At 42.5% G+C, this 27,270-nt stretch overlaps 2 protein-coding genes across 2 annotated transcripts in view; one reads left to right on the plus strand and one right to left on the minus strand.

Annotated features, from left to right (window-relative positions):
• LOC129393146 (uncharacterized) overlaps positions 1 to 8,010 on the minus strand; it is a 66,826-nt gene extending 58,816 nt beyond the window's left edge. The window contains exon 1 of the mRNA XM_055092304.2: positions 7,009 to 8,010. Coding sequence (XP_054948279.1) covers positions 7,693 to 8,010 — 318 coding nt within the window. The 3' untranslated portion in view covers positions 7,009 to 7,692. The remainder of the gene's footprint in view (positions 1 to 7,008) is intronic.
• ADRB1 (adrenoceptor beta 1) lies at positions 7,882 to 10,928 on the plus strand. The gene has a single exon (XM_034931523.3). It carries the CDS (start codon positions 8,149 to 8,151, stop codon positions 9,589 to 9,591), a length of 1,443 nt encoding a protein of 480 aa, XP_034787414.1. The 5' UTR covers positions 7,882 to 8,148; the 3' UTR covers positions 9,592 to 10,928.
• Positions 10,929 to 27,270: the final 16,342 nt, after the last annotated feature.

The raw sequence follows: 27,270 nt of genomic DNA on the forward strand, positions 1-27,270 counted from the left end.
TAGATAAATGTGATTGTCATGTCAGATCTTTTATATTTAAGCCAACTGAAAAATACAAATAAACATTGCATGATAGAATTGCTTCATTTGTTCAAAGTTGTTTATTTTAAAAAGTACTCCATGACTAGCTCCAAGTCCCAAATATATCACGCAATTAAATTATGCTGAAAGTAGTAATAGGTGGGCCCATATCGGTTAAGGATGCAAATGTTCTAGCAATTAAAGACTAGCTAAGGAGGCAAGAAAGTCAAGAACTTTCTTTCACTTTCCGTGAACTCTCACACACGTCTCTGTCCTTATGCTTCAGTTTCTCCATCTTAAAATAGGGAGAAAAGGACAATATTTCTCCACTAGTATGAAAGCAATTTATATTTAGGAGAAGTTTACAAAGAAGGTTATTGCCCCCTTAATATCTAATTAGGAGATAATGTCCTGGAAATAAAAAGCTATCATTGGATAAAGGTCTCCAACAGGTCTTACTCAAGGAGCGACAAAACTGAGACACTGTGGAAAATAAATGTCATGTCAATGGTTTGATATTTATTTATTTATTTTTATTTTTATTTTTATTTTTTTTGAGATGGAGTCTCGCTCTGTTGCCCTGGCTGGAGTGCAGTGGCGTGGTCTCCACCCACTGCAAGCTCTGCCTCCCGGGTTCACGCCATTCTCCTGCCTCAGCCTCCCGAGTAGCTGGGACTGCACATGCCCGACACCACGCCCGGCTAATTTTTTGTATTTTTAGTAGAGACGGGGTTTCACCGTGTTAGCCAGGATGGTCTCGATCTCCTGACCTCGTGATCCACCCGCCTCGGCCTCCCAAAGTGCTGGGGTTACAGGCGTGAGCCACCGCACCCGGCCTTGATATTTATTTTTAAAGCAAGAAGCCTGACCACAGTGGTTACCAAAACCAAAGCAGCAGCAATACTGTCTCACTAGCGTCTTCCTTTCTGAGGCAAAGGACTTGGCATGCCTCCACTTATTGAGTGGGTCTAGGTGGGCTTTTTTTTTTTTTTTTTTTTTTTTTGAGACGGAGTCTCCCTCTGTCGCCCAGACTGGAGTGCAGTGGCGCAATCTCGGCTCACTGCAAGCTCCGCCTCCCGGGTTCACACAATTCTCCTGCCTCAGCCTCCAGAGAAGCTGGGACTACAGGCGCCCACCACCACGCCCGGCTAATTTTTTTTTTTTTTTTTTTTGTATTTTTAGTAGACACGGGGTTTCGCCGTGTTAGCCAGGATGGTCTCGATCTCCTGACCTCGTGATCCGCCCACCTGGGCCTCCCCAAGTGCTGGGATTACAGGCGTGAGTCACCGCACCCAGCCGGTGGGCATTTTTACAGTACATAAATAATGGGTAAGTTAACTACAAAAATATCTATACAATACAAAGAAGTGGAAAAACATGAAAGAAGATACCTGTTTGGTTTACTCAAAGTAGTGAATGAAAAGAGTGAAAAGAAAGAAATGTAAATGATTTGATCTGGCAAAGCAGACCAGTGTCTTCCACTGATCCCTTTTGGCAATTCCATTCAGTTGGATGGCCCAGATGCCATCTTCCATGGCCAAATGGAAAATACAATGTCTTATTTTATTGTGGAAAATCCACTGGAAATAACCTTTTAAGTGGTTCTTCTATTACACAGGAATTTAGCAAGTATTGTGTCTACTATAAGGCCAGAATAAAAGGGGGCTAAAATATTTAAAGGTATCATTCCTACTCTTCAGAAACTTACAACAAGGGTTTTGGGGTTCTTGTTGCTATTAACTTCTCAGTTTCTTACAACACAATTATTTTGTCTGAAACACAATAAAGTTCTGTGTTACTGTTAAAATAAAACCTAGAGTTTTCAATAATCATCCCAGCTTGTTGTCATCACAAGCTCTGGACTGGGACAAACTTAAAGGACAACTCAGCCAATAGCTTATCGTGTATAATGCTCATATTCCTATTACCATCCATACTTTAAGGTAAGATTTCACTTGATAAGCAATCAATTTTTATTCATTATATAACTGAATTAGAACAGAATTTTTGGTTTATGTTGGTTTAAGTCTTGTATATTAAGACTTGTATTTAAGTCCTTTCTTTCTTCTTTAAGTTTCTAGTCATGGCACTAAATAGTTAACTTGAGGGAAAAAAACCATTCTCTGCTGTGAATATTCTGCTACTAAAATACTGAAAAGGAGCTGATTTAAGAGAATCACATAAATAAATAATTTTTTTTTAAAAAGAAGAGGGTACATACTAAGGAAGAACAGAAAAAAGGGGAAAAACTTTTGTAAAGGTAATTTGCTAAAAGTATTTAAAAATAGTTCACGGTTATCCAGGCTCTAAACCCTATTAATATCTAGAGTGAAAAAGAAAGGAGTCAAGCGGATAAACAGAAGCTTATCTAAGTGAACTGATTCTTCTCATACAAGCAAATCCTGACCCCTTTCATGGTTTTCAATGTCATGATGATCGGAAAAGACAGCGTTTGTTGCTTTATAAATATATGGAGCTGTACGTGATTTCAAGAAGCTTTCACATACATTATCTCATTTAATTCCCACACAACCCTGTAAGGGAGCAAATGGTGAGTCCACTTTAAAGGTGAATATCAAAGGTCAAACAGAAAAGCAACAAAGCCGGGACATAAACCTGGACCTTTTACCTCCCAGGTCTGAACACTTTGCAAAACAGCCACATTTTGAAAAATATTATTATTGGCTCTAGCATTGTTCAATGTGCTTGTTAGAAACACAAGGAAGAAGAGGAGGAGAAAAGGGAGGAGGAGGAGGTAAGTGTGGGAGGAGGACAAGGATGGGGAGAGAGGAAAGCTTTTGAATTTTCCTAATAGTCCACACTTTGCTGTGATTATGCTACTATTCTCTGTGCTTGTTTTCAAGATGGCTGGAGTTGGTCATCCCTGTGTAAATTGTGGCTACAAAACCAGTATCTGACCCTAAGTGTCAGGCGTGTTCTTTGGTTAGTTAGCACTGAGTGATTGTTTCAGCAGTTGTGTTGCTTTATGTGAAAGGTCATATATCTTTCCTGAGAAACAGCCACCTAAGCTCTGACTAACAAATCCTTTGGTTTGTTATAGCTTGATTTCAAATAGCTTCAGGCTATTATCAGCCTCAAGGCACATTTTGCTAACAGATTTCATACACTTCTTGGGGTTTTATTAGGAAATTCCCCCACATATCCCTTGGCGTATCTTCCAGCAGTTGTCCAGTTAGGCTACTCACTTTTATTTTTAACTCATTTTCTAGTAAAGTCAACTCAAGAATGTAAATGTCTTTGCCAGGCTCATGGCTTGCAACCTTGGATGGGTTAGATGCCTATTCATCACTGCTCTGCAGACTAATTTGATATAAAACTTGAAACCACATTTAAGTCATCAGCAACTCTCCTGGGGCAGAAATGGCTGGATATATAGATACGGTTTCATAAATAATGGCTAAAGAAAAAGACTCTTCACCTGGGTCATTTATGAAGAATAGGTAGTACTTTTTTCTTTTCTTTTTTTTTTTTTTTTTTTTTTGAGTTAGGGTCTCACTCTGTCACCCAGGCTGGAGTGCAGTGGCACAACCACATTTCACTGCAGCCTCAACTCCTGGGCTCAAGTGATCCTCCTGACTCAGCCTCCCAAAGTGTTGGGATTACAGGCAGGAGCCACTGAGCCTGGCCAGGTAGTATTTTTTATGGACGTGGACTTGCATGTCTCCTTTGGAAAATCTCTTACCTATGTCTCACTTTATTTACTACGAATAGGTATGATATACATTTATCTCATGAGCCTACCTTGCTTTTGTAAAGTATTTTGAAATGTTTATGTGAAAATGTTGAATAGGTGGTAAGAATATGGATTATTGCTGTAAATTATAAGCAAGAGTGAAGATTGTAACTACTAAAACACTCAATTATGTCTCATGTGTATAAAAATGAGAATATTTTAATAAATTAAATATCATATATTTATGAATCAAAGCTAAATGTTCATTAATATCAAGTAAATATCAGTAAACATGGGAGATATAAAAATGTATGAGACAATTCTGGCTCTCAGTGAGCTTACAATCTATAAGAGAAGAAAAGGGGAAAATATAAAAATTAAATAACAACATAAGAAGTATCAAAAGGCAACCTATTGTAAATTGCCACCTGAAATGAAATTGGCAGAGTCACTACTATAGGTCAGAGGAAGGAGAGATCATTTTCAGAAGCAGTGGGCAGAGAAGATAAAGAGTCCAGCCACATCTCCAAGGCTGAATTCGCTGGGAAGCAGGAGGAGGTTTTGGTGGAGGGAACCCAGTGAGAAAGTATAGATGTACAAAAGGAAGGAGTATGGATCCCCAAAAGGAAAAAGAATACAGAAATGCAAGTTATGGTGATAAGGAGAGTTCTAATATGAAATAGGGCTGGAAAGGCCATTTAGACTTGGACCGGGGAGAACTGTGAATGTTAAATTGAAGAGGTAAGGTTGCTGAACAGAAAAGCATCTTGGTCAAAGCAGCATTTTGGAAATATTCCTTTGGTTATGATATGCCAGATTAAATGGAGCAGGGAGGACCAGAGGCAGGGAGATCAAAAAGAACCCATGGCAAGTCCCGGTGTGGGGTGAAGGTGGGGGGGTGGGAAAGGAAGAAGTTGAGGCAGGAACTCTGCGGAAGAAGTGCACGACCTCTCAAGTGTGCTGATCAGCCTTCATTGTTGGAGCTTTCTGTCATTTTCCAAAGCCTTGTGAAATATATGGGTTTTTAGAACTGACTCTCTTTAACAGTTGCCAAGTGAAGAATGAAGAAATGAAGGAGTTTTATTCAACTTACAATATCCGATACCTGTAAAAGTTGATACGTTGAACCTTTTCTTCTTGATCTTGTATCCTTACCTAAGAATAAAAAGTGTTAGGCTAAAAAAAAAGTTAAAAAAAAAAAAAAACACCAACCATAAAATGTAGGAATTAAAGGAGTTCTGAGAACATTTTATTTTTATTAGACAACCAACTCTAGTTGAACATGAACTATTCCAAACTCTTCTGTCAGTAAAATTGAAGGAAATCCCCCAGAATTCCTGAGATCCCTGTATTGGTACTCCTGCTAGAATAACCTTCTGGTTTTGAGGGTTTATAATTTAATGTATTATACAGAAATTCGGAGAAACTTGATGTATCTCTGAATGAGCAGAGAAAAAAAGTTTCAGGAAAGTTTTCCAACAATTCCAATGTCACGGTGTGTTTATATATATAATGATGATACGGCAAAGTTACTGGCAATCTGGCTTCTGCCCTGAACCTCTACGACCAAGTTCTGGCCTTATCGCACACAGAAAAGCAATGCCTTCCACCCTTCGGGGGCATTTAAGGTTGACACACTCTATTCCGGTAACACCACTTGACAGAAAGATGGCAAGGAAAAGCCTCTTCCCCACATTCCCTATGCCTCACCCTGCAGCTCAGCACTCAGAACTCCTTTCCTGGGCAGCGTCAATTTCAACTTCTTCCAATCCCTTGGCTATTTTGAGACTGCCCCTTGTGGGTCCAGAAGGAAGCCAGGAGGCCAGGGACAGTGGCTCATGCCTCTAATCCCAGCACTTTGGGAGGCCAAGGTGGGTGGATCACCTGAGGTCAGGAGTTCGAGACCAGCCTGACCAACATGGTAAAACGCCATCTCCACTAAAAATACAAAATTAGCCGTGTGTGGCAGCACACGCCTGTAATCCCAGCTACTTGACAGGCTGAGGCAGGAGAATCACTTGAACCCGGGAGGCAGAGGTTGCAGTGGGCCAAGATCACGCCACTGAACTCCAGCCTGGGCAACAAGAGTGAAACTCCGTCTCAAAAAAATAAAAAGAAAGAAGCCAGGAGTCTCAGGCTTGCAGTGACTTGGATAACTTGGGGTGTAGTCTCCTTCCTCCCCTCTTTCGAACTCCTCTTGTTTCCTGGCAACTCCTCCTCAACCTCCCCAAGTTGGAAAATCAGCTGATAAATCATGGGCAGGGGGTGAATAAACAAATCACTCCCCAGTTTTAACACACTGATGATGAGGTTTGGGCCTAAAGCAAATTCATATGTTTGCATTTATGTAAGAGAAAGTGGTTAAAACTGCTTGATTTTATATAAACTTGAAAAACATTACTTTTTGCTTTTGACCTGGACAGCTGTGGAAGTCGGTCTCTCCTTGCAAAGTAAGGATATGAGCTTGGTCATATTGATGACCAACATCAACGAACACTTTGATGTTCGTTACAGGCGCTGTTCTTATTCCAATGCTAGAAGGACCTGTGAGCATTATATAACATTTTCATGCACCCTTACATAAACAATTAGAAGCTGTTTACTCCTCAAGGACTCAATTAGAGATTTTTTTTTTTTTAATTTATTTCAGGCCTGAGCTGAGGACACTACAGGAGCCAAATTAGAGAAGGGGCTTGCAGTCCTGCCATATTGCATATTCATGGCTTTCTTGTCCCCCCACCCCCAGTATAATCCTTTTTGCCAGGTTAACAACTCACTAATTTCAAAGCAATTCATTTGCCAACTCAAAAAAAAAAAAAAAAAACCACAGATACAACTTTAAATGCTTTTGGATTTTAATCCTCTGGAGTATTTATGTGTTTTCTTGTCTCATCCCTCCAAAACTAATCTCAGAGTTTTGAGAATCTGGGAACTTGGGCAAAGGAGAAAACAAGCACGCAGACCAAGGAATCTGAAATCGCAGTTCATTATGCCAGCATAAACTGACAGTACCTTTTTGTTTGTATTGACCCAGCTCAAATTATAAAATCACATGAGTAATAAAACACAAAATACAGGTGTTATCATTGAAAAGTCTAAAATGTAATTAAACGCGTTTTTCCCCCTCGCGGTGGTATCGTTTACTCTGTATCTCAACGTTTCTGTCTCCCTAAGCCTCTCCTTTCATATCATGAGCATACATTTTTGCATCATGCTCACACATTCATTAGCTAGGACTGAGGAGTGTGTACGATTCCAAAGGGCCCTCAGCGTTAGCTGTTAGATGCACAAACCTTCGCTTCCTTTCCACATCTACTGCACTCGAGGTTCAACAGAGGATCCTTGCAAGAACAGCGCCCAGAGAGCATTCTTGACAGATGCGCGCTTGGCTCCAGCAACCCGCTCTGCTGGGAAGTTTCTTCTAACCACTAACACCCACCTCCAATCCCCCAAGCTGTCACGACGCATGCTGGCTGGGTCCCGTCTTGACGGGGGAAGGGTTTTACACACACCCTGCTAGGCTGCCCCACATCACAACCAAGCTCGCAGAGCAAACTCCTCCAAGCCTGGCGGACAAGCTGTCCCAGGCGCTCTGGCGCTTCCTGAACACCAAGGTCCCCTCCCCGCTCAAGGGAGCTAGCGCTCTGTTCCGCAGAGAACCCCGGAACTGCAGGTCGAGGGGATGCGGGGGGAGCGGGGGCGCAGGAGGGAGCCGAGTGCTGGAGGCAAACGGGGCGCAGGAGCGGGTGCGGGAGGCAAACGGGGCGCAGGAGCGGGTGCGGGAGGCAAACGGGGCGCAGCAGCGGGTGCGGGAGCGAGTGGGGGCTGAGGGAGGGGACGGGGCCCCGGGGGGGAGCCAGGCGCGGAAGGGGGCGCGGGGGAACAGGGACCAGGAACCAGCGGGCGCAGGAAGGGGCGCGTCCGCAAGAACCCGCGGGCGCACGGGAGGCACTAGCTACGCGATCAGCTCGGGACTCTCAGGAGGCGCTCAATTGCCAACGGGAGGGGGGTGCGGGGAGTTGGAGGTGGGGGGGCAGACCAGACGGGGGCGTGCCTTTGCCCGGATTGGCTGCAGGAGCCTGACGCGAGGCCCCGGGGGTTGGCTTGGGGAGTGGGAGCGGGGTGGGGTGGGTGCTGGGTGCCGGAGCTGCGGGCCCGGCGCGCTCAGAAACATGCTGAAGTCCCGGCGGCTCTTCCAGCAGCGGCAGCGGCTCCAGCAGCAGCGGCGGCGGCGGCGGCGGCGGCAGCGGCAGCGGCAGCGGTCGGCTCCTGCGGGAAAGGCGCCCGGCGCCCATGCCTCCGGCCCCGCGCCTCGGCTGCTCTGACCCGGCCGCGACCTCCCTCTGCGCACCCCGCCGCCCGGGCTTCTGGGGTGTTCCCCAACCACGGCCCAGCCCTGCCACACCCCCCGCCCCCGGCCTCCGCAGCTCGGCATGGGCGCGGGGGCGCTCGTCCTGGGCGCCTCCGAGCCCGGTAACCTGTCTTCGGCCGCACCGCTCCCCGACGGCGCGGCCACCGCGGCGCGGCTGCTGGTGCCCGCGTCGCCGCCCGCCTCGTTGCTGCCTCCCGCCAGCGAAGGTCCCGAGCCGCTGTCTCAGCAGTGGACAGCGGGCATGGGTCTGCTGATGGCGCTCATCGTGCTGCTCATCGTGGCGGGCAACGTGCTGGTGATCGTGGCCATCGCCAAGACGCCGCGGCTGCAGACGCTCACCAACCTCTTCATCATGTCCCTGGCCAGCGCCGACCTGGTCATGGGGCTGCTGGTGGTGCCGTTCGGGGCCACCATCGTGGTGTGGGGCCGCTGGGAGTACGGCTCCTTCTTCTGCGAGCTGTGGACCTCAGTGGACGTGCTGTGCGTGACGGCCAGCATCGAGACCCTGTGTGTCATTGCCCTGGACCGCTACCTCGCCATCACCTCGCCCTTCCGCTACCAGAGCCTGCTGACGCGCGCGCGGGCGCGGGGCCTCGTGTGCACCGTGTGGGCCATCTCGGCCCTGGTGTCCTTCCTGCCCATCCTCATGCACTGGTGGCGGGCGGAGAGCGACGAGGCGCGCCGCTGCTACAACGATCCCAAGTGCTGCGACTTCGTCACCAACCGGGCCTACGCCATCGCCTCGTCCGTGGTCTCCTTCTACGTGCCCCTGTGCATCATGGCCTTCGTGTACCTGCGGGTGTTCCGCGAGGCCCAGAAGCAGGTGAAGAAGATCGACAGCTGCGAGCGCCGTTTCCTCGGCGGCCCAGCGCGGCCGCCCTCGCCCTCGCCCTCGCCCGTCCCCGCGCCCGCGCCCGCGCCGCCGCCCGGACCCTCGCGCCCCGCCGCCGCCGCCACCGCCACCGCCCCGCTGGCCAACGGGCGTGCGGGTAAGCGGCGGCCCTCGCGCCTCGTGGCCCTGCGCGAGCAGAAGGCGCTCAAGACGCTGGGCATCATCATGGGCGTCTTCACGCTCTGCTGGCTGCCCTTCTTCCTGGCCAACGTGGTGAAGGCCTTCCACCGCGAGCTGGTGCCCGACCGCCTCTTCGTCTTCTTCAACTGGCTGGGCTACGCCAACTCGGCCTTCAACCCCATCATCTACTGCCGCAGCCCCGACTTCCGCAAGGCCTTCCAGCGACTGCTCTGCTGCGTGCGCAGGGCTGCCCGCCGGCGCCACGCGACCCACGGAGACCGGCCGCGCGCCTCGGGCTGTCTGGCCCGGCCCGGACCCCCGCCATCGCCCGGGGCCGCCTCGGACGACGACGACGACGATGTCGTCGGGGCCACGCCGCCCGCGCGCCTGCTGGAGCCCTGGGCCGGCTGCAACGGCGGGGCGGCGGCGGACAGCGACTCGAGCCTGGACGAGCCGTGCCGCCCCGGCTTCGCCTCGGAGTCCAAGGTGTAGGGCCCGGCGCGGGGCGCGGACGCCGGGCACGGCTTCCCAGGGGAACGAGGAGATCTGTGTTTACTTAAGACCGATAGCAGGTGAACTCGAATCCCACGATCCTCGTCTGAATCATCCGAGGCAAAGAGAAAAGCCACGGACCGTTACACAAAAAGGAAAGTTTGGGAAGGGATGGGAGAGTGGCTTGCTGATGTTCCTTGTTGTTTTTTTTTTCTTTTCTTTTCTTTCTTCTTCTTCTTCTTTTTTTTTTTTTTTCTGTTTGTGGTCCGGCCTTCTTTTGTGTGTGCGTGTGATGCATCTTTAGATTTTTTTCCCCCACCAGGTGGTTTTTGACACTCTCTGCGAGGACCGGAGTGGAAGATGGGTGGGTTAGGGGAAGGGAGAAGCATTAGGAGGGGATTAAAATCGATCAACGTGGCTCCCATCCCTTTCCTGGGAACAGGAACACACTACCAGCCAGAGAGAGGAGAATGACAGTTTGTCAAGACATATTTCCTTTTGCTTTCCAGAGAAATTTCATTTTAATTTCTAAGTAATGATTTCTGCTGTTATGAAAGCAAAGAGAAAGGATGGAGGCAAAATAAAAAAAATCACGTTTCAAGAAATGTTAAGCTCTTCTTGGAACAAGCCCCACCTTGCTTTCCTTGTGTAGGGCAAACCCGCTGTCCCCCGCGCGCCTGGGTGGTCAGGCTGAGGGATTTCTACCTCACACTGTGCCTTTGCACAGCAGATAGAAAGACTTGTTTATATTAAACAGCTTATTTATGTATCAATATCAGTTGGAAGGACCAGGCGCAGAGCCTCTCTCTGTGACATGTGACTCTGTCAATTGAAGACAGGACATTAAAAGAGAGCGAGAGAGAGAAACAGTTCAGATTACTGCACATGTGGATAAAAACAAAAACAAAAAAAAGGAGTGGTTCAAAATGCCATTTTTGCACAGTGTTAGGAATTACAAAATCCACAGAAGATGTTACTTGCACAAAAAGAAATTAAATATTTTTTAAAGGGAGAGGGGCTGGGCAGATCTTAAATAAAATTCAAACTCTACTTCTGTTGTCTAGTATGTTATTGAGCTAATGATTTATTGGGAAAATACCTTTTTATACTCCTTTATCATGGTACTGTAACTGTATCCATATTATAAATATAATTATCTTAAGGATTTTTTATTTTTTTTTTATGTCCAAGTGCCCACGTGAATTTGCTGGTGAAAGTTAGCACTTGTGTGTAAATTCTACTTCCTCTTGTGTGTTTTACCAAGTATTTATACTCTGGTGCAACTAACTACTGTGTGAGGAATTGGTCCATGTGCAATAAATACCAATGAAGCACAATCAAGATTATGTACTGTGTGTCTGTAAAGGGTCAGTGACAATGAAAAAGACTGCTTGTTTTGTTCAAAATATAGACTGGATTTCCCATAGAGCTCTTTTAATAGGTTTCCATGACTCAATAACATAGCAAAATGCCTCCAGACCTAAATAAGGTGTTTACCTACTGAGAGCTACAGATTTACCCTACATTTTCACAGCCGGATTCAAGGTGTTCTAGACTACTTGTAGGCACTTTCAAGATCCCATCTGCTGCACTTGACTGAAGAAGTGACCTTTGTGATTGCGTAGCTCCTAAAAAAAAAAAAAAAAAAAAAAAAAGTGACGCGGTCATTTAACTCAGCTGCAACTTTTCATGGAAATGCAGGAAAGACTAACTCATTGAATGATCAGTTGCCTACTTGGAATGCAATAAGTGGCTTCCACAGCTTATTTTTGTTTTCCAATAGAAAATCACAGCCTGCGGATGATCAGTGTGTGCAGATTTCTCCAGAGGCTGTTTAGAATGAAAAATGCTTTCATGGTTAAGCAAAAATGTATAAAAGGGCTTCTGAAGTAAATTTTTTTCTCTTATGTAGTTAAATAGATCATTTTGCCAGAAGTTCTGGGTGGACAGATCATAGGTAAAAGCAAGTGTGAAAGGATTTAAGTTTCCAACAAAATTACAGCACCCAAAGGATGGGGTATTTTTCATAAAGTTATTTCCTAAAGGAAGGGATAGTGCAATTCTGTCCTGAGATTAATTTTACATTCTCCAAAATACATTTAAAGTACGTACTATATTTTTAAATAAGCTTTTTATTTCATGACCACACAGTAAAGAAACCAAAGTAAAGAATATTAACTTCTGGCTTATGCTGCACTTTAAATGAGCGGAGTATTCTTTAGCAGGGAAAAGTTGAGACTGAATATTCTTTTTTGCAATGGCATATTCTAAAGACAAGGCAACCATCTTCTGAGAAAGGTTAATGACGTAGATGTTTTAGAGACCAGCAGAAGGTTGCATGAACAGTAACAGCCTCAACAAAAGCTGCTATGAAGTTTAACCCCTTTCCAGCAAAAAAAAGAAAAAAAAGAAAAAAAGAAAAAAAAAGGAAAAAGGAGAGCTTCTTTAAGAATACAAAGATAAATACTTAAACATATTTTGAAGAACGTAAAATCAGTCTCAGGATGAAATGTCACTATAATTTCCCTAGGAACCAAATATGGTTAATTTCTATCCACCCCTGACCATGAGTATGTAAGATGCATTTTCTTAGGGGTTTTGTCCTTCTTTGTTTGAAATTACTAGACACTGAAGTACCAGGTAAATGCTTCACTTTCTTGGTTTCCTGTTTATTTACTTATTTTGTCTAGATAAGTCTTCACATTTAAATAAAAAGAAATCTTCCCAGCCCAAAACATATACGCAGGCCCTTCAAATCTCAGGTCTTAAAATCACTCAGGTCTTAAAATCATGAAAGTCCTTTAAGCTTTAAGAACAAATGTGTATAATTTAACTACTTAGTACACAGGTTTAGTCACTTTAGTGAGTTAGAGGAAACCACTGTAATCTTGGGGCCGGTTTCTATGTATTGGCAGGAAATAGAAAAGATTTTTGTGTGATCTCCCAAGCTCTCCAGCTGAAAATTACATGGATTCAGAAACAGACCATGTCAGTGATTCCAAATCCCCATGAAGACTACTTTTTGTCGCTTTTGAAGAAGGCAGCCATTGATTTATAATAGGAAATGTGGGGAGCTGGGCTGTCAGTCCCAGTAGCGATGGCAGTGGGAGGAGAAAGCAGCCAGTCCTGCTTAATCTGGTGAGATTGTGCACTGCAGAAATAGGAAGAAGAAGACATTGAGTGTGCAAAAAGGCAGCCTTACCCATGGGCTTGTGTGTATCAAAGTACCAAAAGCATAAACCTTAAAATCAAAGCAGGAAAATGTGATCAAGATCCATAGATTTGCTACATTGGACGTTACATTCAGGTTAAACACTAACAATAACTCAATGGAGATTTTCCAGGATTTATAAATTCTCTCTCCGATGTAGACATGTGTAATTGGTATAGCATATGGCTTCATACTTTGGTGAACTTGCCTATATAAAACTTTGCAAATAGAGTTTATTTGTTTCTTAGTCTATGCTTTCTTTGGAATTGGAATTATTAATAACTCCTAAGTGGCTATTGTGAAATCTTTCCTTGTTAAGTACATTTTCCTAGCTTATGTTAATTTCACATTTTGTTGAATGTGCCCATTCCTCTGGCAGTATATAAAATTGCCAGACAGAAATTCTGCACCCAGAGTATCAGGGTAATATTAACATTTAAGTTTTTTGTAAGAGGTTCTCAGCAAGGATCTAAAGAAAAATTATTCTATAACTTTTGCTGCCAGTTGTGAAAGACTTTTTAAAAAATGTTTTTAACCAAGCTGGACTCATTTGTTTAGTTGAAGGAAAAAAATTAAAACCTTAGAAGTAAATTAAACACACTGGCACAGATAATATCATTTTATTTGTACATTTCTGGCATAATGTGCTGAGAAATACTAATTCTTTTGACTCCCTGCCAATTTTCTACTAATCAAAATGGAGAAGATATGCACTGTTTGGATTATACCTAAAAATAGTTGTGCTACAGTCACATCAGCAAATGGAATTAAATTAATTTCTCTTTCTTCCTCTTCACATACACCCTCTGCACCATTTAAATTTCCATCTAGAATATTGCTCCTGAATCTCATAATTTTTTATTCAATGCATCCCAAATAACATTGCTACATTGCAATGATTTTTAAGCAAACTCTATTGAACTACTCTTCCGGCGGGATAACACTCTCCTGAAAATGCCATGTTTAGTCGGCTCTCATTTAAGGAGCCTCTACTAGATAGCTGTTATAATGTAATCAAAGAGGTAGGAATACTAGAAATAGATACTTTGTAGGCTAATTTACCTCATCAATAGTCTTTTTACCCTTTTGTAGGTGGAGGGCGATAGTGCCTGAATCAATCAGATTTGATCACTTGATCATAGAACAGATAAGCGGCTTCAAATCCGATTGCTCTAACGACAGACTGCAAAAATGGTAGCTCCAAGAAGCTCCCACACTGCTGGCACTATCAGAGCATGATCTTTGCAGTAACGTTAGCAGCACCCAAGAAGGCTTTGTAAGCAACTGCCTTTAAACCTTTGCCTTCTCTTGGATGTTTGGCAATGATCACGTCCCCAGCTTCTATACTTGAAGATCATTCTTGTCTTAGAAACACCACACTCACTAGCCCTTTTTGGAGCACTTCTTCGATTCTTTTTTTGTTTTTTTGTTTTTTTGTTTTTTGAGACGGAGTCTCTCTCTGTCGCCCAGACTGGAGTGCAGTGGCGCAATCTCGGCTCACTGCAGGCTCCGCCTTCCGGTTTCACGCCATTCTCCTGCCTCAGCCCCACAAGTAGCTGGGACTACAGGCGCCCGCCACCACGCCCGGCTAATTTTTTGTATTTTTAGTAGAGACGGAGTTTCACCGTGTTAGCCAGGATGGTCTTCATCTTCTGACCTCGTGATCCTCCCGCCTCGGCCTCCCAGAGTGCTGGGATTACAGGCGTGAGCCACCGTGCCCAGCGTTGGAGCACTTCTTCAATTCTTTCTGAGACAGGGTCTCACTCTGTTGCCCAGGCTGGTAGTGCAGTGGCACAGTCATGGCTTACTGCAGCCTCGACCTCCCAGGTTCAAGTGGTCCTCCCACCTCAGCCTCCTGAGTGAGTAGTTGGGACTACAGCCACGTGCCACCAAGCCTGACAGGTTTCTTTTTTGTTTTGTTTTGTTTGTTGTTGTTGTTTTTTAATTTTTTTTTTTTTTATTTTTTGTAGAGACAGAGTCTATGTTGCCCAGGCTGCTCTTGAACTCCAGGGCTCAAGCAGTCCGCCTGCCGTGGCCTCCCAAAGTGTTGAAAATATGAGCTCGAGCCACCATGCCCGGCCTTCAATCCTTGAATAAGCTAGAAACATCTAGAACATCTAGTTCTTGATACATTTCTTTTCCTAGGAGCATTAATTTCTCACAAATCATTTCCTAAAGCTCTGATTTTCAACATCTGTCAATATTTACAGTTCCATTTTTCCTCTCTCTCCGTATTCCCTTGCTCATAGCTGTTAATTAGGAGTAGCAAGACCACGCTGTTTTCTTCCCACTTATGACACAAAACTTACCTATGATGCATTTTAAATGTGAAGTTTGGGTTTCTTCCTGAGAATTTCAGTATTGCTCACAATTAGGTGGCAACTCCAAGCAGATAAAAATTTAAATACTTGTTTGTATTTTCCTATCAAAGGTGTTCAGGATGAGTTTAATATTTGGGGTGTGGGACTATCTTAGGCTTTCTTTTTTCTGATATTGTCACTTCGTAACCATGTGACCTTGTCAGTCTCATTATCTTGGTTTCAAAAGGTAACATTACTTGTTCCACCTTCAACTATTTGCAAATTAGTTTTGCTAATTATTATTAGGCTAGCTGATTTGTGGGAATTGTGGGTAAAATTTTAGGGGTGTAGAAAACTCTTTCAAGCAGATGGCCCACTATGGCCACAATGGCTGTCTAACTGTAGTTCCCACTGTGCCCAATGACCCTGGGGACAAGTCACTTAGTTTCCTTGCCATTCAGGTTCACTTCCTACAAAGCCTGATCAGTAGCCTTTGTTTAATCTCTTTGAGATGCTATGACAGAAGTTCTTTGCTTTGCAAAGTCTATCTTTTGAATACTTTCTCCTGGCCTCCTTTTCCTTTCCTAGCAACTCCACCCACAGAAATCCCTCCGTCTTCTTCTTCTTTTTTTTTTTAAGTGAAAAGAACAACTAAGAATAGTAAAAATATATATGATAGCCCAGGCATTCAAACAAATGCTCCTTCATTTTTTGTTGCAATTAAAATTCCACAGAAACCACAACTGAATAAAATAATCTTCCGAAACATCGGATTAAAAAACCTGTTTGCTGTGTGCTGAGCAAAAGTGATTGTTTAATGATTCTTAACCCACAGCCACTTTGAGAAAAGAAAGCCAATTTGGAAAACTACTCAACTCTACAATTTTGCATTGAGTTATAAATACTAAAAGCAACTATCTAGATTATTCTCCTTTTTCTTGGAATAGCAATTCAGAGATGAAAAGCACTGAGAGCAACAGGAGTTTATATTTTTGCACACCCTTCCTTTATGGGTTGCAGGGTATTGAGTTTCTCTGTTCCCAACCTAATAAACAGGGACAAATCTACAGGAACTTTACTGGCTTACAATTTCTGTTATGTTAACTACAGGAACGCACCTGCAATCTTGAAGTCCTTGTAAAAAATGCTCTTAAAGAGTAAACATTAATAGATATTCCAATAACATTTTCTTCATTCAAGGGATTTTTTTTAAACCATTATAAGTAACATTTTAGTAAGATGCTCTTTTTAACGAACTCATTGCACTTAACTGATTTTGTGATCAATTCAGAGATAGTATGTTTTTTTTTTCTTTTCTTAAAATAGGCATACTTAAGTAAAACTGAGTCACTCAGAAGAATTCCAGACTCTTCAGCATGGGAAAGATCTTGATGTGTCTAGTAAACACTACCCCAGCCCCGTGCAAGGTTATACCTAGATCAGTGCAGATCTAGAGAGATGATCTGGTGAGATCATTTTGAGATTTAAAGACCTGGTCTACTGAATAGCCCATCCTATCAGCAAATGTTTCTTTTATAGCAAACCCAGATCCCTCATCCTGTTTTAACTCATGATTGATCTCAGGGAAATCTGAAAAACTGAGGACTGAGCCACTATTGTTTATAAAAATCCTTTTGATGGCCAGGCACAGTGGCTCACACCTGTAATCACAGCACTTTGGGAGGCCGAAGCGGGTGGATCGCTTGAGCCCAGGAGTTTGAGACCAGCCTCGGCAACATAGCGAAACCTCATCTCTACCAAAAATACAAGTTAGCCAGGCATGGTGGCATGTGCCTATAATCCCAGCTACTCAGGAGGCTGAGGTGGGAGGATCACTTGAGCCCAGGAAGTCAAGGCTGCAATAAGCCCTGTTCGTGCCACTGTACTCCAGCCTCGGTGACAGAGTGAGACCTTGTCTCAAAAACAAACAAACAAACAAAAACCCTCTTGATGATATACATGTAAAACTGTGACACCCTCTCCTCAGCTTTCTATGCACTCAATAATTCCATTTGCTTTATAAACAACTTCAAATCCATTCATTCTTTCTGTTGTTCACTTGGGAATCATTTCCAGTAACAGGGATTCCTTCTAGCTAGAGACAAGAAAGAGCACAACATGATACAAAATATTAAGTTCAGACCTGGTCTGATGTCATCAACATGTCATCATTCCTGGAATCATGCTAGTAACTTTTTTCAGTCACCAGAGTCACAAAGCTCTGAAGATCAGAAGAAAATATTGTGCAAAGTGAAGAAGTATAACATGAAGATTAGTAAATCTTTACAGTACTGTAAAAAGCATCCTGCAAGCATGGGACAAAACAGACAATATACATTTAAAAAATGTAAATTCCATTATAGATAATTTATGTTTTATAAATTATAAAATATATAATATTTTTTAAAAACATGAAATTTTTCTCGGACCAGGCAACGAATTAAAACCCCCTCCCGAAAGGGCACATGTTTACAACTCTCTTCAAACCTTTTGATTGTTAATATACCTAAAGGGACAAACAAATTTTATATTTGTTTCTTTGAGACGGGGTCTTGCTCTGCCACCCCGGCTGGAGTGCAATGGCATAACCACAAGTCACTGTAGCCTCAATCTCCCAGGCTCAAGCGATCCTCCCATCTCACCTTCCCCTGAGTAGCTGGGACTACAAGCATGCGCCACCACGCCTGGCTAATTTTTGTATTTTTTGTAGACATGTAGTTTTGCCATGTTGCCCAGGCTGGTCTTGAACTCCTGAGCTCAAGCAATCCACCAAGGCTCAAGTGATCCTCAGCCTCCTGAGTAGCTGGGACTACAGGCACATGCCACCACACCCAGATTTTTTGTTTGTTTTTGTGGAGACCGGGTCTCCCTATGTTGTCAGAGCTGGTCTCAAACTCCTGGGCTCACTTGATCCTCCAGCCTTGGCCTCCTAAAGTGCTGGGATTGCAGGCATGAGCCATTGTGCCTGGCAGAGACAAATAAAGTTTTTCACATTATATGTGCTGGGAAAACACTTGGGGAGCGTAATTTTATAGAGGATTTCTGTGATTATTCTTTTGTGATTCATATGTTCATCTGTTCTTAATTAAGGGTATCATGTACGGAGTGAGTGTGCTGTATGGGATGCACCCAGCCAAGACGGAGCCTGTCACACTCTGGTTGGGGAGATTAGACATCCGTGTGTTGAAAAATGACAAAATATGAGGCAGGTGTGGTTGAATGCCAGATGCTTGGGCCAAAAGTAGGGCTCTAGACCAGTGCTATCTCATAGAAACACAATGCAAGCTATGTATTTAATTTTATATTTTCTAGTACAATTAAAAATTAAAATAAAAATAAATAGATAAAATTAGTCTTTCAATATGTAATTGATCTAAAACATTTTTATGAGATACTTCACTTTTAAAAATAGTAAATCTTTGAAATCTGATGTGTATCTTCCATTTCTAGCCCATTTTAATTGGAACTAGGCACATTTCAAGGGCTCAGTAGCAGGAGAGAGTGAATGGTAGGGTGGCATAACCTAGAGGCTGGATAACCACATGGACCTTAGATGAGGAGAGAAAACGGCATGAATGGCCATTCCAGGGGAAGTTATACGGAGAAGAAAACTGCATGAACAAAAATCTAGAGGTATGGGGAGTCAAGAAGAATGATCAGACAATGAATAGGCAGTTGCAGCTACTTCATTTTGATAGAGTAATTGGAGATAAACCTGGAAAGTGGTTTGGGAACAGATCAAAAAGTTTATGCAAAAGTTTTGAACACTAATCTTCCTAAAAGCATGGAGATTTATAAGCAAGAGTGTCAGGATTAAAACAGTGTTTTAGAAAGATTCACCTGGCATCAGAAGGCATGATGGGTAGATATTAACATCTCAGTTAATCTTCAAAGTAATTCTGAGTTTGTAAATTTAAAAATCTCATTGTACAAATCAGAAAACTAAGATTTATGTAATTTCATATATGTGAGCTTATTATAAAATTGTTTTTTTTTTTTTTTTTTTTTTTTGAGACAGCGTCTCACTCTGTCACCCAGGCTGGAGTGCAGTGGTGTGATCTTGGCTCACTGCAACCTCTGCCTCCCAGGCTCAAGTGATCCTCCCACCTCAGCCTCCCAAGTAGCTGGGACTACAGGCACGTACCACCACATCTGGCTAGTTTTTGTATTTTTTGAAGAGACAGGGTTTTGCCATATTGCTCAGGTTGGTCTCAAACTCCTGGACTCAAGCCTTCAGCCTGCCTCAGCCTCCCAAAGTGCTGGGATTACAGACGTGAGCCACTGCGCCCGGCTGACCTTTTTGATTTTTATGTATCAACTTCAGGAGCTGACTCAGAGAAACACACTCCTACCAACCAGGTTTCTGAGTGTGTAAGTATGAGGGCCTGTTAATTGCCCAAGGTCATGCCCCTATGGAGGTAATGCATATGAGCTCAGGCAGTTCGTTCAAGGCAACAGGCGAGCAGAGATCAAGTCTAGGTGCCTGACTCCTAAGTTAGTCTCTTTTTCATGTCTCCAAACTACTTGTCCATTCCCTACCAGACTAGAGGTTCCTTTAGAACTTGTCTTTCTATCTTTAACTCTGCAGTGCCTGATGCATTACCACATACATGGTATGCACTCTGAATATTCATTGACTACATTCTACTAGAGTCAGAGAAACAAGCTCTCTAGCTCCCGCAATAGTCCAGGCACATAGTGGTAACAGGCCTAACTGGAGCTGAGCACTGCAAGAAGATGTGACATAACCCTCTATTTCTTTTGTACATCCAGATTTTCACTATTAGACACAAAGAATAGTTTCTCTAGGAAAAGTGCTAAGCCTCAAATTGCAATGTATAATATATGGGACAACCTCTGCTGGTATCACAGGAAACAATGAGGTTTTCCAAATATTTCTAAGAAATGCACTTATTTCTAGAAATGGCACATCGATTGTTGAAATTCTGTACCTAACCAACATAAATTCTATGACTATGAAGGTGGTATATACTGTATGAAAATGTACATCATTATTTAAAAATAGGCATTTCACCAAAATTGCTATATGAGAACTATGAGTTCTGAGTTCTAGGTCAATTGTCAATGGGAAAAATACTTGATTTATTTGTCACTTATTGTATTATATCTTAAATGGGATTCTTTCCTTTCTAACTGAGAGATCCAGAGACATTGTTCTCACTGGACTCTACAGGGAAAAAAAAAGCCCCATCCCAAGCCCCAGTGCGTTCCGTGGACCCAAACAGTCATCATAGCTAAGAGAGCAGATTTCATTTCATTAATATACAGATTTCTATTTTAAATGTTACTTCTGCCTGTTAATACTGTAAGAAATAATATATCCATAAAAATATATTTAGGGCAAACAAACATCACAGCCCTCTCAAAGTTTCAAAACAGATTCATAATCATTATCTTCCCATCTTAGCACAAAAGCTAGAGTTTATATGGGATCTTTAGCTGGTCCAAGTTACATGGATTTTTGCCTTTTGACAAAGCATTAACACTTTACTTGAGATTTTTAAATTGTAGGTGTGTTCTCAATAATGCAGAATTCATTTTAAATAACATTATATTTCTATTCCCTCAATGGGATTATTGTTTGCAAGAAACTCAGTGTTGAGGCTTCACACTGGGAAGGTGGGAGCCAGGCAGAGGCTGACATGAGGAAACCTCCGTGGGCCATGACCTTGGGACATTTGCAGGCCCCCTGCTTCAAACACTCAAGAAACCTATTTGGTAAGAATGCATTTCTCTGTGTCAGCTCTTCACATTTATATATGAAATCGGAAAGCCACTTTAATAATTCACAAGGTAGTGGTCACAAGGCCTATTACACACGCCGTGGGCATGACCAGATATTCTCTCTCTATACCCAGGGAAGACAGTACAGCCAAAAGGTTCACAGTAATCCTGGGGTCAGAACTGAGAAGCCTGGTTGCAAGGACTTACCAGTGCATCCATTTTTACTGTGGCCCAGAACACTGGAAGTCTGCTGGGTTTGAGACCGACTCTTCCCTAGATAGGGATTGGATGGGCACTGCCAGTAGTGGACTCCCTGTCTCTCCTTTTTCTGTCACCAATAGCCAAGTGCCCCTCCCCTCTCTGCCCCATTCCCCAGTAGACAGATTCTTCCTTTATAGAAGTCGAGACACCTAAGCAGGTCGGTCAAGTCGTGTTGACCTGACTGTCTCTTTACAAGGACAACATGTCTTTGCTCTCATCCATTATTTGACTTAGAAGGGCTGGTAGTTAGGAGGAGGTTTTTCTGCTTTCCCTACAACTCTTGAGATTGAAGCACATCTCCCATAGAAAAGCTACTGGTCCCTTTTCTACATTATAGGAACCCAGATACTTGGTTCTGTTAATCTTGCTAATGGAAATAGCATTGTTTCCATTTTATTTAACGATATAGCTCTTTTCCTTAAACACATTAAATATATGTCTAACCAGCATTCAAATCTTTCTTTCTGTGATCTGTATGTCAGATGAATTTGAACTCTAATTACATTTTCCTGATCCATATTGTAGAAACATCTTAGCTAACTGTGCCTCTGAAAATGCCACACTCTTAGGTCTGGACTCTGGACAGATGTCTAAGAGGTGAATCATGTTTATGCAGGGGATAAAAATGATGGTTTTGTGATGGCACTGAGGAACTGGGTTCAATCTAACACATGTTAGATTGCAGTTGTAGGGCAAAGTTTGAAATTTGTGGCAAAAAAGATGATTGCATTCTTAGGCTTTTTGTTTCCAACCAATATAATAATATATTGTCACCTTCCTGCATTACAAATGCAATTATAATACAATAATACAAATACAATTTATAATCATTTATTCATTTGTTTTACCTACTATGTGCTGGGCCCAATAGAGTATAGGGCGAGGCAGACACTGTCCTCAAAATCAGGAAGCTACTGTAGCTAATGTTTCCTCCACTTGCACTTTTGAAGAATTAGTAGAGACAAAGTAAACAAGTGCTTTTTAGAGTTCATTTCTCAGAAATCGGAACTAACTTGCAGGATGTCAGTCCAGTTGCAAAAGGTGAGAAAAGCATTTTATTCCTTTTTAAGGGTGACCACAAAACCCATATATTGGAAATGTCAAAGTTAATATTACATATACACATGCATATATATGTATATATATGTATATATATGTGTATATATGTATATATCTTTTTAGGTAAAATATATGGGATAGTCCCACAAGCTCTTCTCTGAGGCCCTGTGGGGCAAGATGTGTTTTGGGATTCAGAATCTGGAGGTTTTAGGAAGGTAATATGGTTCATATACTAGATATTACATAACACCTAAGCAGATATCAGATATTACATAACACCTAAGCAGGGTCCAGATCAGCACCTTATAATCCAACATTGGTGTCTCTACTGTGAAATGTATGATTATTCACAGTAAGTGGGTAAATAATGACTATAAATAGCCTCACACCACTTCAAGTCAGATCTTGCTGCCAAATGAGTTCAAGTAAGGTCACGTTTGCTGCCAAATGAGTTATGGAAAAAGACTGTTATCTTCAGAGCTTTCTGGATTTGGGAATTTGGAGTAAGAAGTTGTGGACCTGTATTATGGAATGTTCCTTTATAGAAAACCATCTACTGTTTAGGAAAGGCAATAAAATATATTTAAGCCTACCAGTTATATTACATCAATTGATTTAGTAGTAATATTATTCAGCAATTAATTAATTTGAGGAATAAACACTTACTTAATAGTGGCCATTCCAGGGAGATTTTGAACCAGCTAAGGTTACATCCTGTTAGCAGATATTAATAGCCAAAGGCATGATTGTGATGCGGGGACAACTTTCTTTGGAAACAATCCACAGTAGTCAATATATTATATAGCCAACCTTCGGTTTAGCAGAGACCAACCTATCAGCTAAGAAAATATCTTTAGTGAATACAATGCTGATTTCAAAGAATCTCAGAATTGGAAGTGAACTTAAAAAAAATCACTGTAGCCCGACCATCTCTCAGAGCAAAGATTCTTCTTATTCTTGAGACATCAACCCCTTTAAGATTACAAAAGAAAAAAGAAAAGGAAAGAAAAAGAAAAAAGGCTATGATCTTCATCCCAGAAAGATACACATAATCTACATATGAAAATCATCACAATTATTTTCAAGGGTTCCATTAAGAAATCCTGCCTTAGATTCTTGCCGTATTTGAAAAGAAAGCTAAGGTAAAATTTCACAGCAATCTTAGTACCACAGAGAGCGTCTTTATTTTAAGCTGCTTCATAAATTGCCTGTGGTCATATGTCTTGGTGTCTTCTCTGACATTTATCTCAACTTATGATTTTCTATGCAGTATTTATAAGATAAATATTTTTGAACTCATTGTGACCTTTTGTTTTTATCTTAAAAGTTGGAAAGAGGAAAAGTAATGACATTTTAGCTTTTCTCTTTGTATTTTTACATTCCATATCATCCATAACTCAGAAGGGTAAAAAAAAAAAAAAAGAAATCCTGTAAGGAAAAGGCCTAAAATGTCCTACTAGTAAATGTATCAAGCATCAATTTTCAGTTTGACATTAACTGAGAAAGGAAATGATGAAGTAAATTTTCTAAGTGTTGAGCTGTCACGGGAAAAATGATTTGTATTAGTCTCTGGCATGAAATCATGATTTAGATTTGTCAGTATTAGGCCACAATTTATTTTCTTTGACATCTGTAGGAGACTGAGGGGAGAGGGTTCTGGGCGTGTTGCAGTGTACACTTCCTTCTGCACTCTCATCTGAATTGTTCATGAAGAGCATCCTTTTCAGCCTAAGTGTCTGAAAGAGGCTCACCAACCTGCCATGAGGCAGTGCCATGGCAGATCTGCAGAAGGAGTGCATGAACCCCCAGCCACACTGATTTCTAAGTGAGCAATGGCTTCCTCCACGCATGGACAGGAAAACTTTCCTTCAGCTTCTTTCCATTCAGTCTAGCAAAATGGAACATAAATGGTCCCAAGTACAAGCCGGATCCCACCTGAAGTCTCACCTGTTAACTTGGTTCCATCCAACAGCTTGCCTCATTGTCTTCACATGCACACAAGGCCAAGCCAGGGAAACCCCAGGTAGGCTGGAAATATAAGCCTAGGTGATTGGTTTCTGGCCCATCATGCAATATTTCTTATCAGGCTCTGCAACTGGGCTTTGGCTGGGCCTCAGCCCAGAGTCTGGGGAGAATGGAGAGCTCCTCCTTAGATCAAGTGGCCAATGGGTGTGGAGGTTTTCCTCTCACATTGTTACCATTGAGGACCATTTCTTCTCCCCTCCCAGTAGGAGAAAAACACTCAGTCATAATAATTAATGTACTTTGGAGCTATTTGGTGTCAAAAAAATACCATGAAGATTACAGAACACAGAATCTGAAACAACCTTGAGAACAGTATACTGAGTCAAAGAACCAGACACAAAAGGCACATCTTGCATGAGTCCATTTATATGAAATATCCATAAAAGGCGAATTCATAGAGACAGAATGTTGACTAGTGGTTGCCAGGGGCTGGGAGGAGGGGGAGGGAAGAGTAATTGCTTAACGGGTCTGTGGCTTCCTTTTGGGGAGATGAAAACTTTGTGGAACTAGATAGTGGCAATGGTTGCACAACCTTTTGATTATACGAAATGCCACTGAATTGTGAGCTTTAAAATGACTAAAATGCTGAATTTTATGATATGTGTCTTTTACCACAATAAAAAGAAAAATCCTATAGAATTCTTTTCTATTAGGCTTGCAATTTGTTTAGCTAAACAAAATCATGTAAAACCAAAATTGGGGAAGCTATTTTAATAAAAGAGAAAGGAAGAAAATTACCGTCGCTTGAACAATGGTGAAATATATTTTTATCAGAGTTTAACACATGCAAGGAGGAATCTTAGTCTTCATAAGCCAATGTGATTTCTTCTTTTTACAGATAAAGAAGTTAAGGCTTTTGTGGTAACCCAGTGTTCAGGAACAGACATCTAGATTTGAGTCTTTCTCTGCCAGATTTATGGGCTGTGCAATTTAAGTGCAGTTACTTGGGCTCTCCGAAACTCAGTTTCCACATCAGTAAACTGAAAATATCTAGGGCTGATCTTTTGAAAATATCATCAGACCTCATGATTCACCAAAGCCAAATCAATTAGAAGTTACTTCAAGAAGAGAGAATACCACCATGACAAAGTCTTAGCAGTGCCTCATAAGAAGGAAGTCAAAATGGATATTTATAGGGTTTTAGCTCCTGGGGCACATATGATTCACGGCAGGCCTTTCAAGGTGCAACCGGTTGAGATTGGGCAGGATTTGCAACATAATAGTGTAAGATTGGCCGGCTTAGCAGCGCAAAGGTCTTGAAGCAAGTCTTGACAGGTAAACTGTTGTTTGAATAGCAAGCTGCTTGCCTGTTGTCTCAGATAAATTCCTACCGGAATTTTCTGAAGCAAACTGTGCAGTTATTTATTGACTTACAGTCTTACTCCTGTTGAGGGAAGGGTTCCTGGAACAAACAACTAAATTGTGATAACACCGGTGGTCTCAGTTTCAGTCCTGAGTCTGTCATGTCTGATACAGGTTGGAGTTCCCAGAGATGCTATGGTCACGTGTCAAGAGCATAGCCTGGGCACTTAATACAACCTTCATTTTTTACCAAAGCATCACCACCATTTCCGCTCAAAACTTGCTCCTTGATAGTGAATCTCTGTCAGAACTAGAAGAAAGGTTTGTGCTGTACAGACCGGAACCCTTCCTGCCATCCACAGTCGGACTGGGCTCCACTTCTTTGGTCAAAGGCAAATTAATTCAGCTACAATAAAGACTCCCAAGTCTTTTCACCATCCTGAATGAGGCAGCAGCAGAGCACAGGGTTATGATGCTGACAGACCGAGGCCCTAGCTTCCCTGTCGCTTGATTTGTGACCCTAGGCCAGTTATTTCCCTCTTCCAGCCTCACTTCCTCATCTAGATGAGGACGATCGCGTTTAGCACGTAATACATATTCGGCTAACTTTTTAAATTAAGTAAATAAATTGTTCTCTCAAATTTTTTTAAAATTTTTTTTCTAAGGTTGAAAAAGATGAAGCTTTTTTGTTTTGTTTCCATTTGTTTCCGGTCATCCCTTATCTTCTGGGAGGACCTGGGTTACAGCTCCCTGGACATGATCCCATCCTTTCATGTGGGATCCTGGGCCCGACCTGTTCAGAGGGAGAATGCGGAATCTCATGGGACAAGGTGGGTGCGAGGGACCCACAGACAGATTTTTCAAACCAAAGGTTAGATAAACATGATCAAATCTAAAAATATTCATTCTTAGCTACTCTCCTCTTCTCTTTTCCTATGACTTTCAACACCCCTCATGTGGTTGAAATTTGTAGCCATTCCCATTCAACCTGCTTTGCTGCCTAGGGGTCAAATATAACAGAGTTTTTTTGCTTGTTTGTTTTTGTTTTTGTTTTTGCAGTATTTATTTGTATAAACTAGCAGTTTTCTGACTACGGAAACATCCGCATCCATATGGCAGGTCAAATCCATGCTATCAGAGAATTGTGGATAATTCTAATTTTGAACACTTGGAATGGAAGCTTTCAGAAAAGGCCCCTGAACTGGGGATTGGGACCTGCATGGGTTCTAATTCTCTCTGCCCCCAGTAAGTTTGTGGGAGCAATTTTATACCTGGTAACTCCAGTGTTGAACATGCAAAGGCTGCTGGTTGAACCAGGTAACCACTAAGGTATTTTCTTAGCTCTGATTAATTGTAATTACCCTACTTTTAACCATTGATGTATTCTTGAAAGTTCAGGCTTTCCTTAAAGGCAAGTCTCATCACTTTCTCAGGGGTTTTAAAAGAAATCCAAGTTAATTAATTAATTTATATCTTTATATCAAGAAACATTTATTGAGCTCCAACTAGAAGCCAGGTACTATGTTAGGTCATGGGGTCATGGAAACCCAGGGCGCTGGAGACCTGGAGGAGGGCATGACCAACATAAATCTCTAACTCGGCAGGGTTTACTGTGAGACCCCCAAGGAGGGAGCAGATTCTAACACGGGCTGGGACAGTCAGGGACAGCATCACCCACAAGGTACCAACGGGCTGAATCTTGAGTGGTGAATTGTTTTTGCCCAGATGAAAAGGACATTCCAAGCAGAAGGAAGAAACTCTCAAAGGCATGCAGGC

This window comes from Pan paniscus, chromosome 8 (assembly GCF_029289425.2).
Source record: "Pan paniscus chromosome 8, NHGRI_mPanPan1-v2.0_pri, whole genome shotgun sequence".
Classification (NCBI taxonomy): Eukaryota; Metazoa; Chordata; class Mammalia; order Primates; family Hominidae; genus Pan; species Pan paniscus.

Bases quoted from the DNA above. Each gene is read 5' to 3' on its own strand.
- ADRB1 (XM_034931523.3), top strand. From the start codon at position 8,149: ATGGGCGCGGGGGCGCTCGTCCTGGGCGCCTCCGAGCCCGGTAACCTG.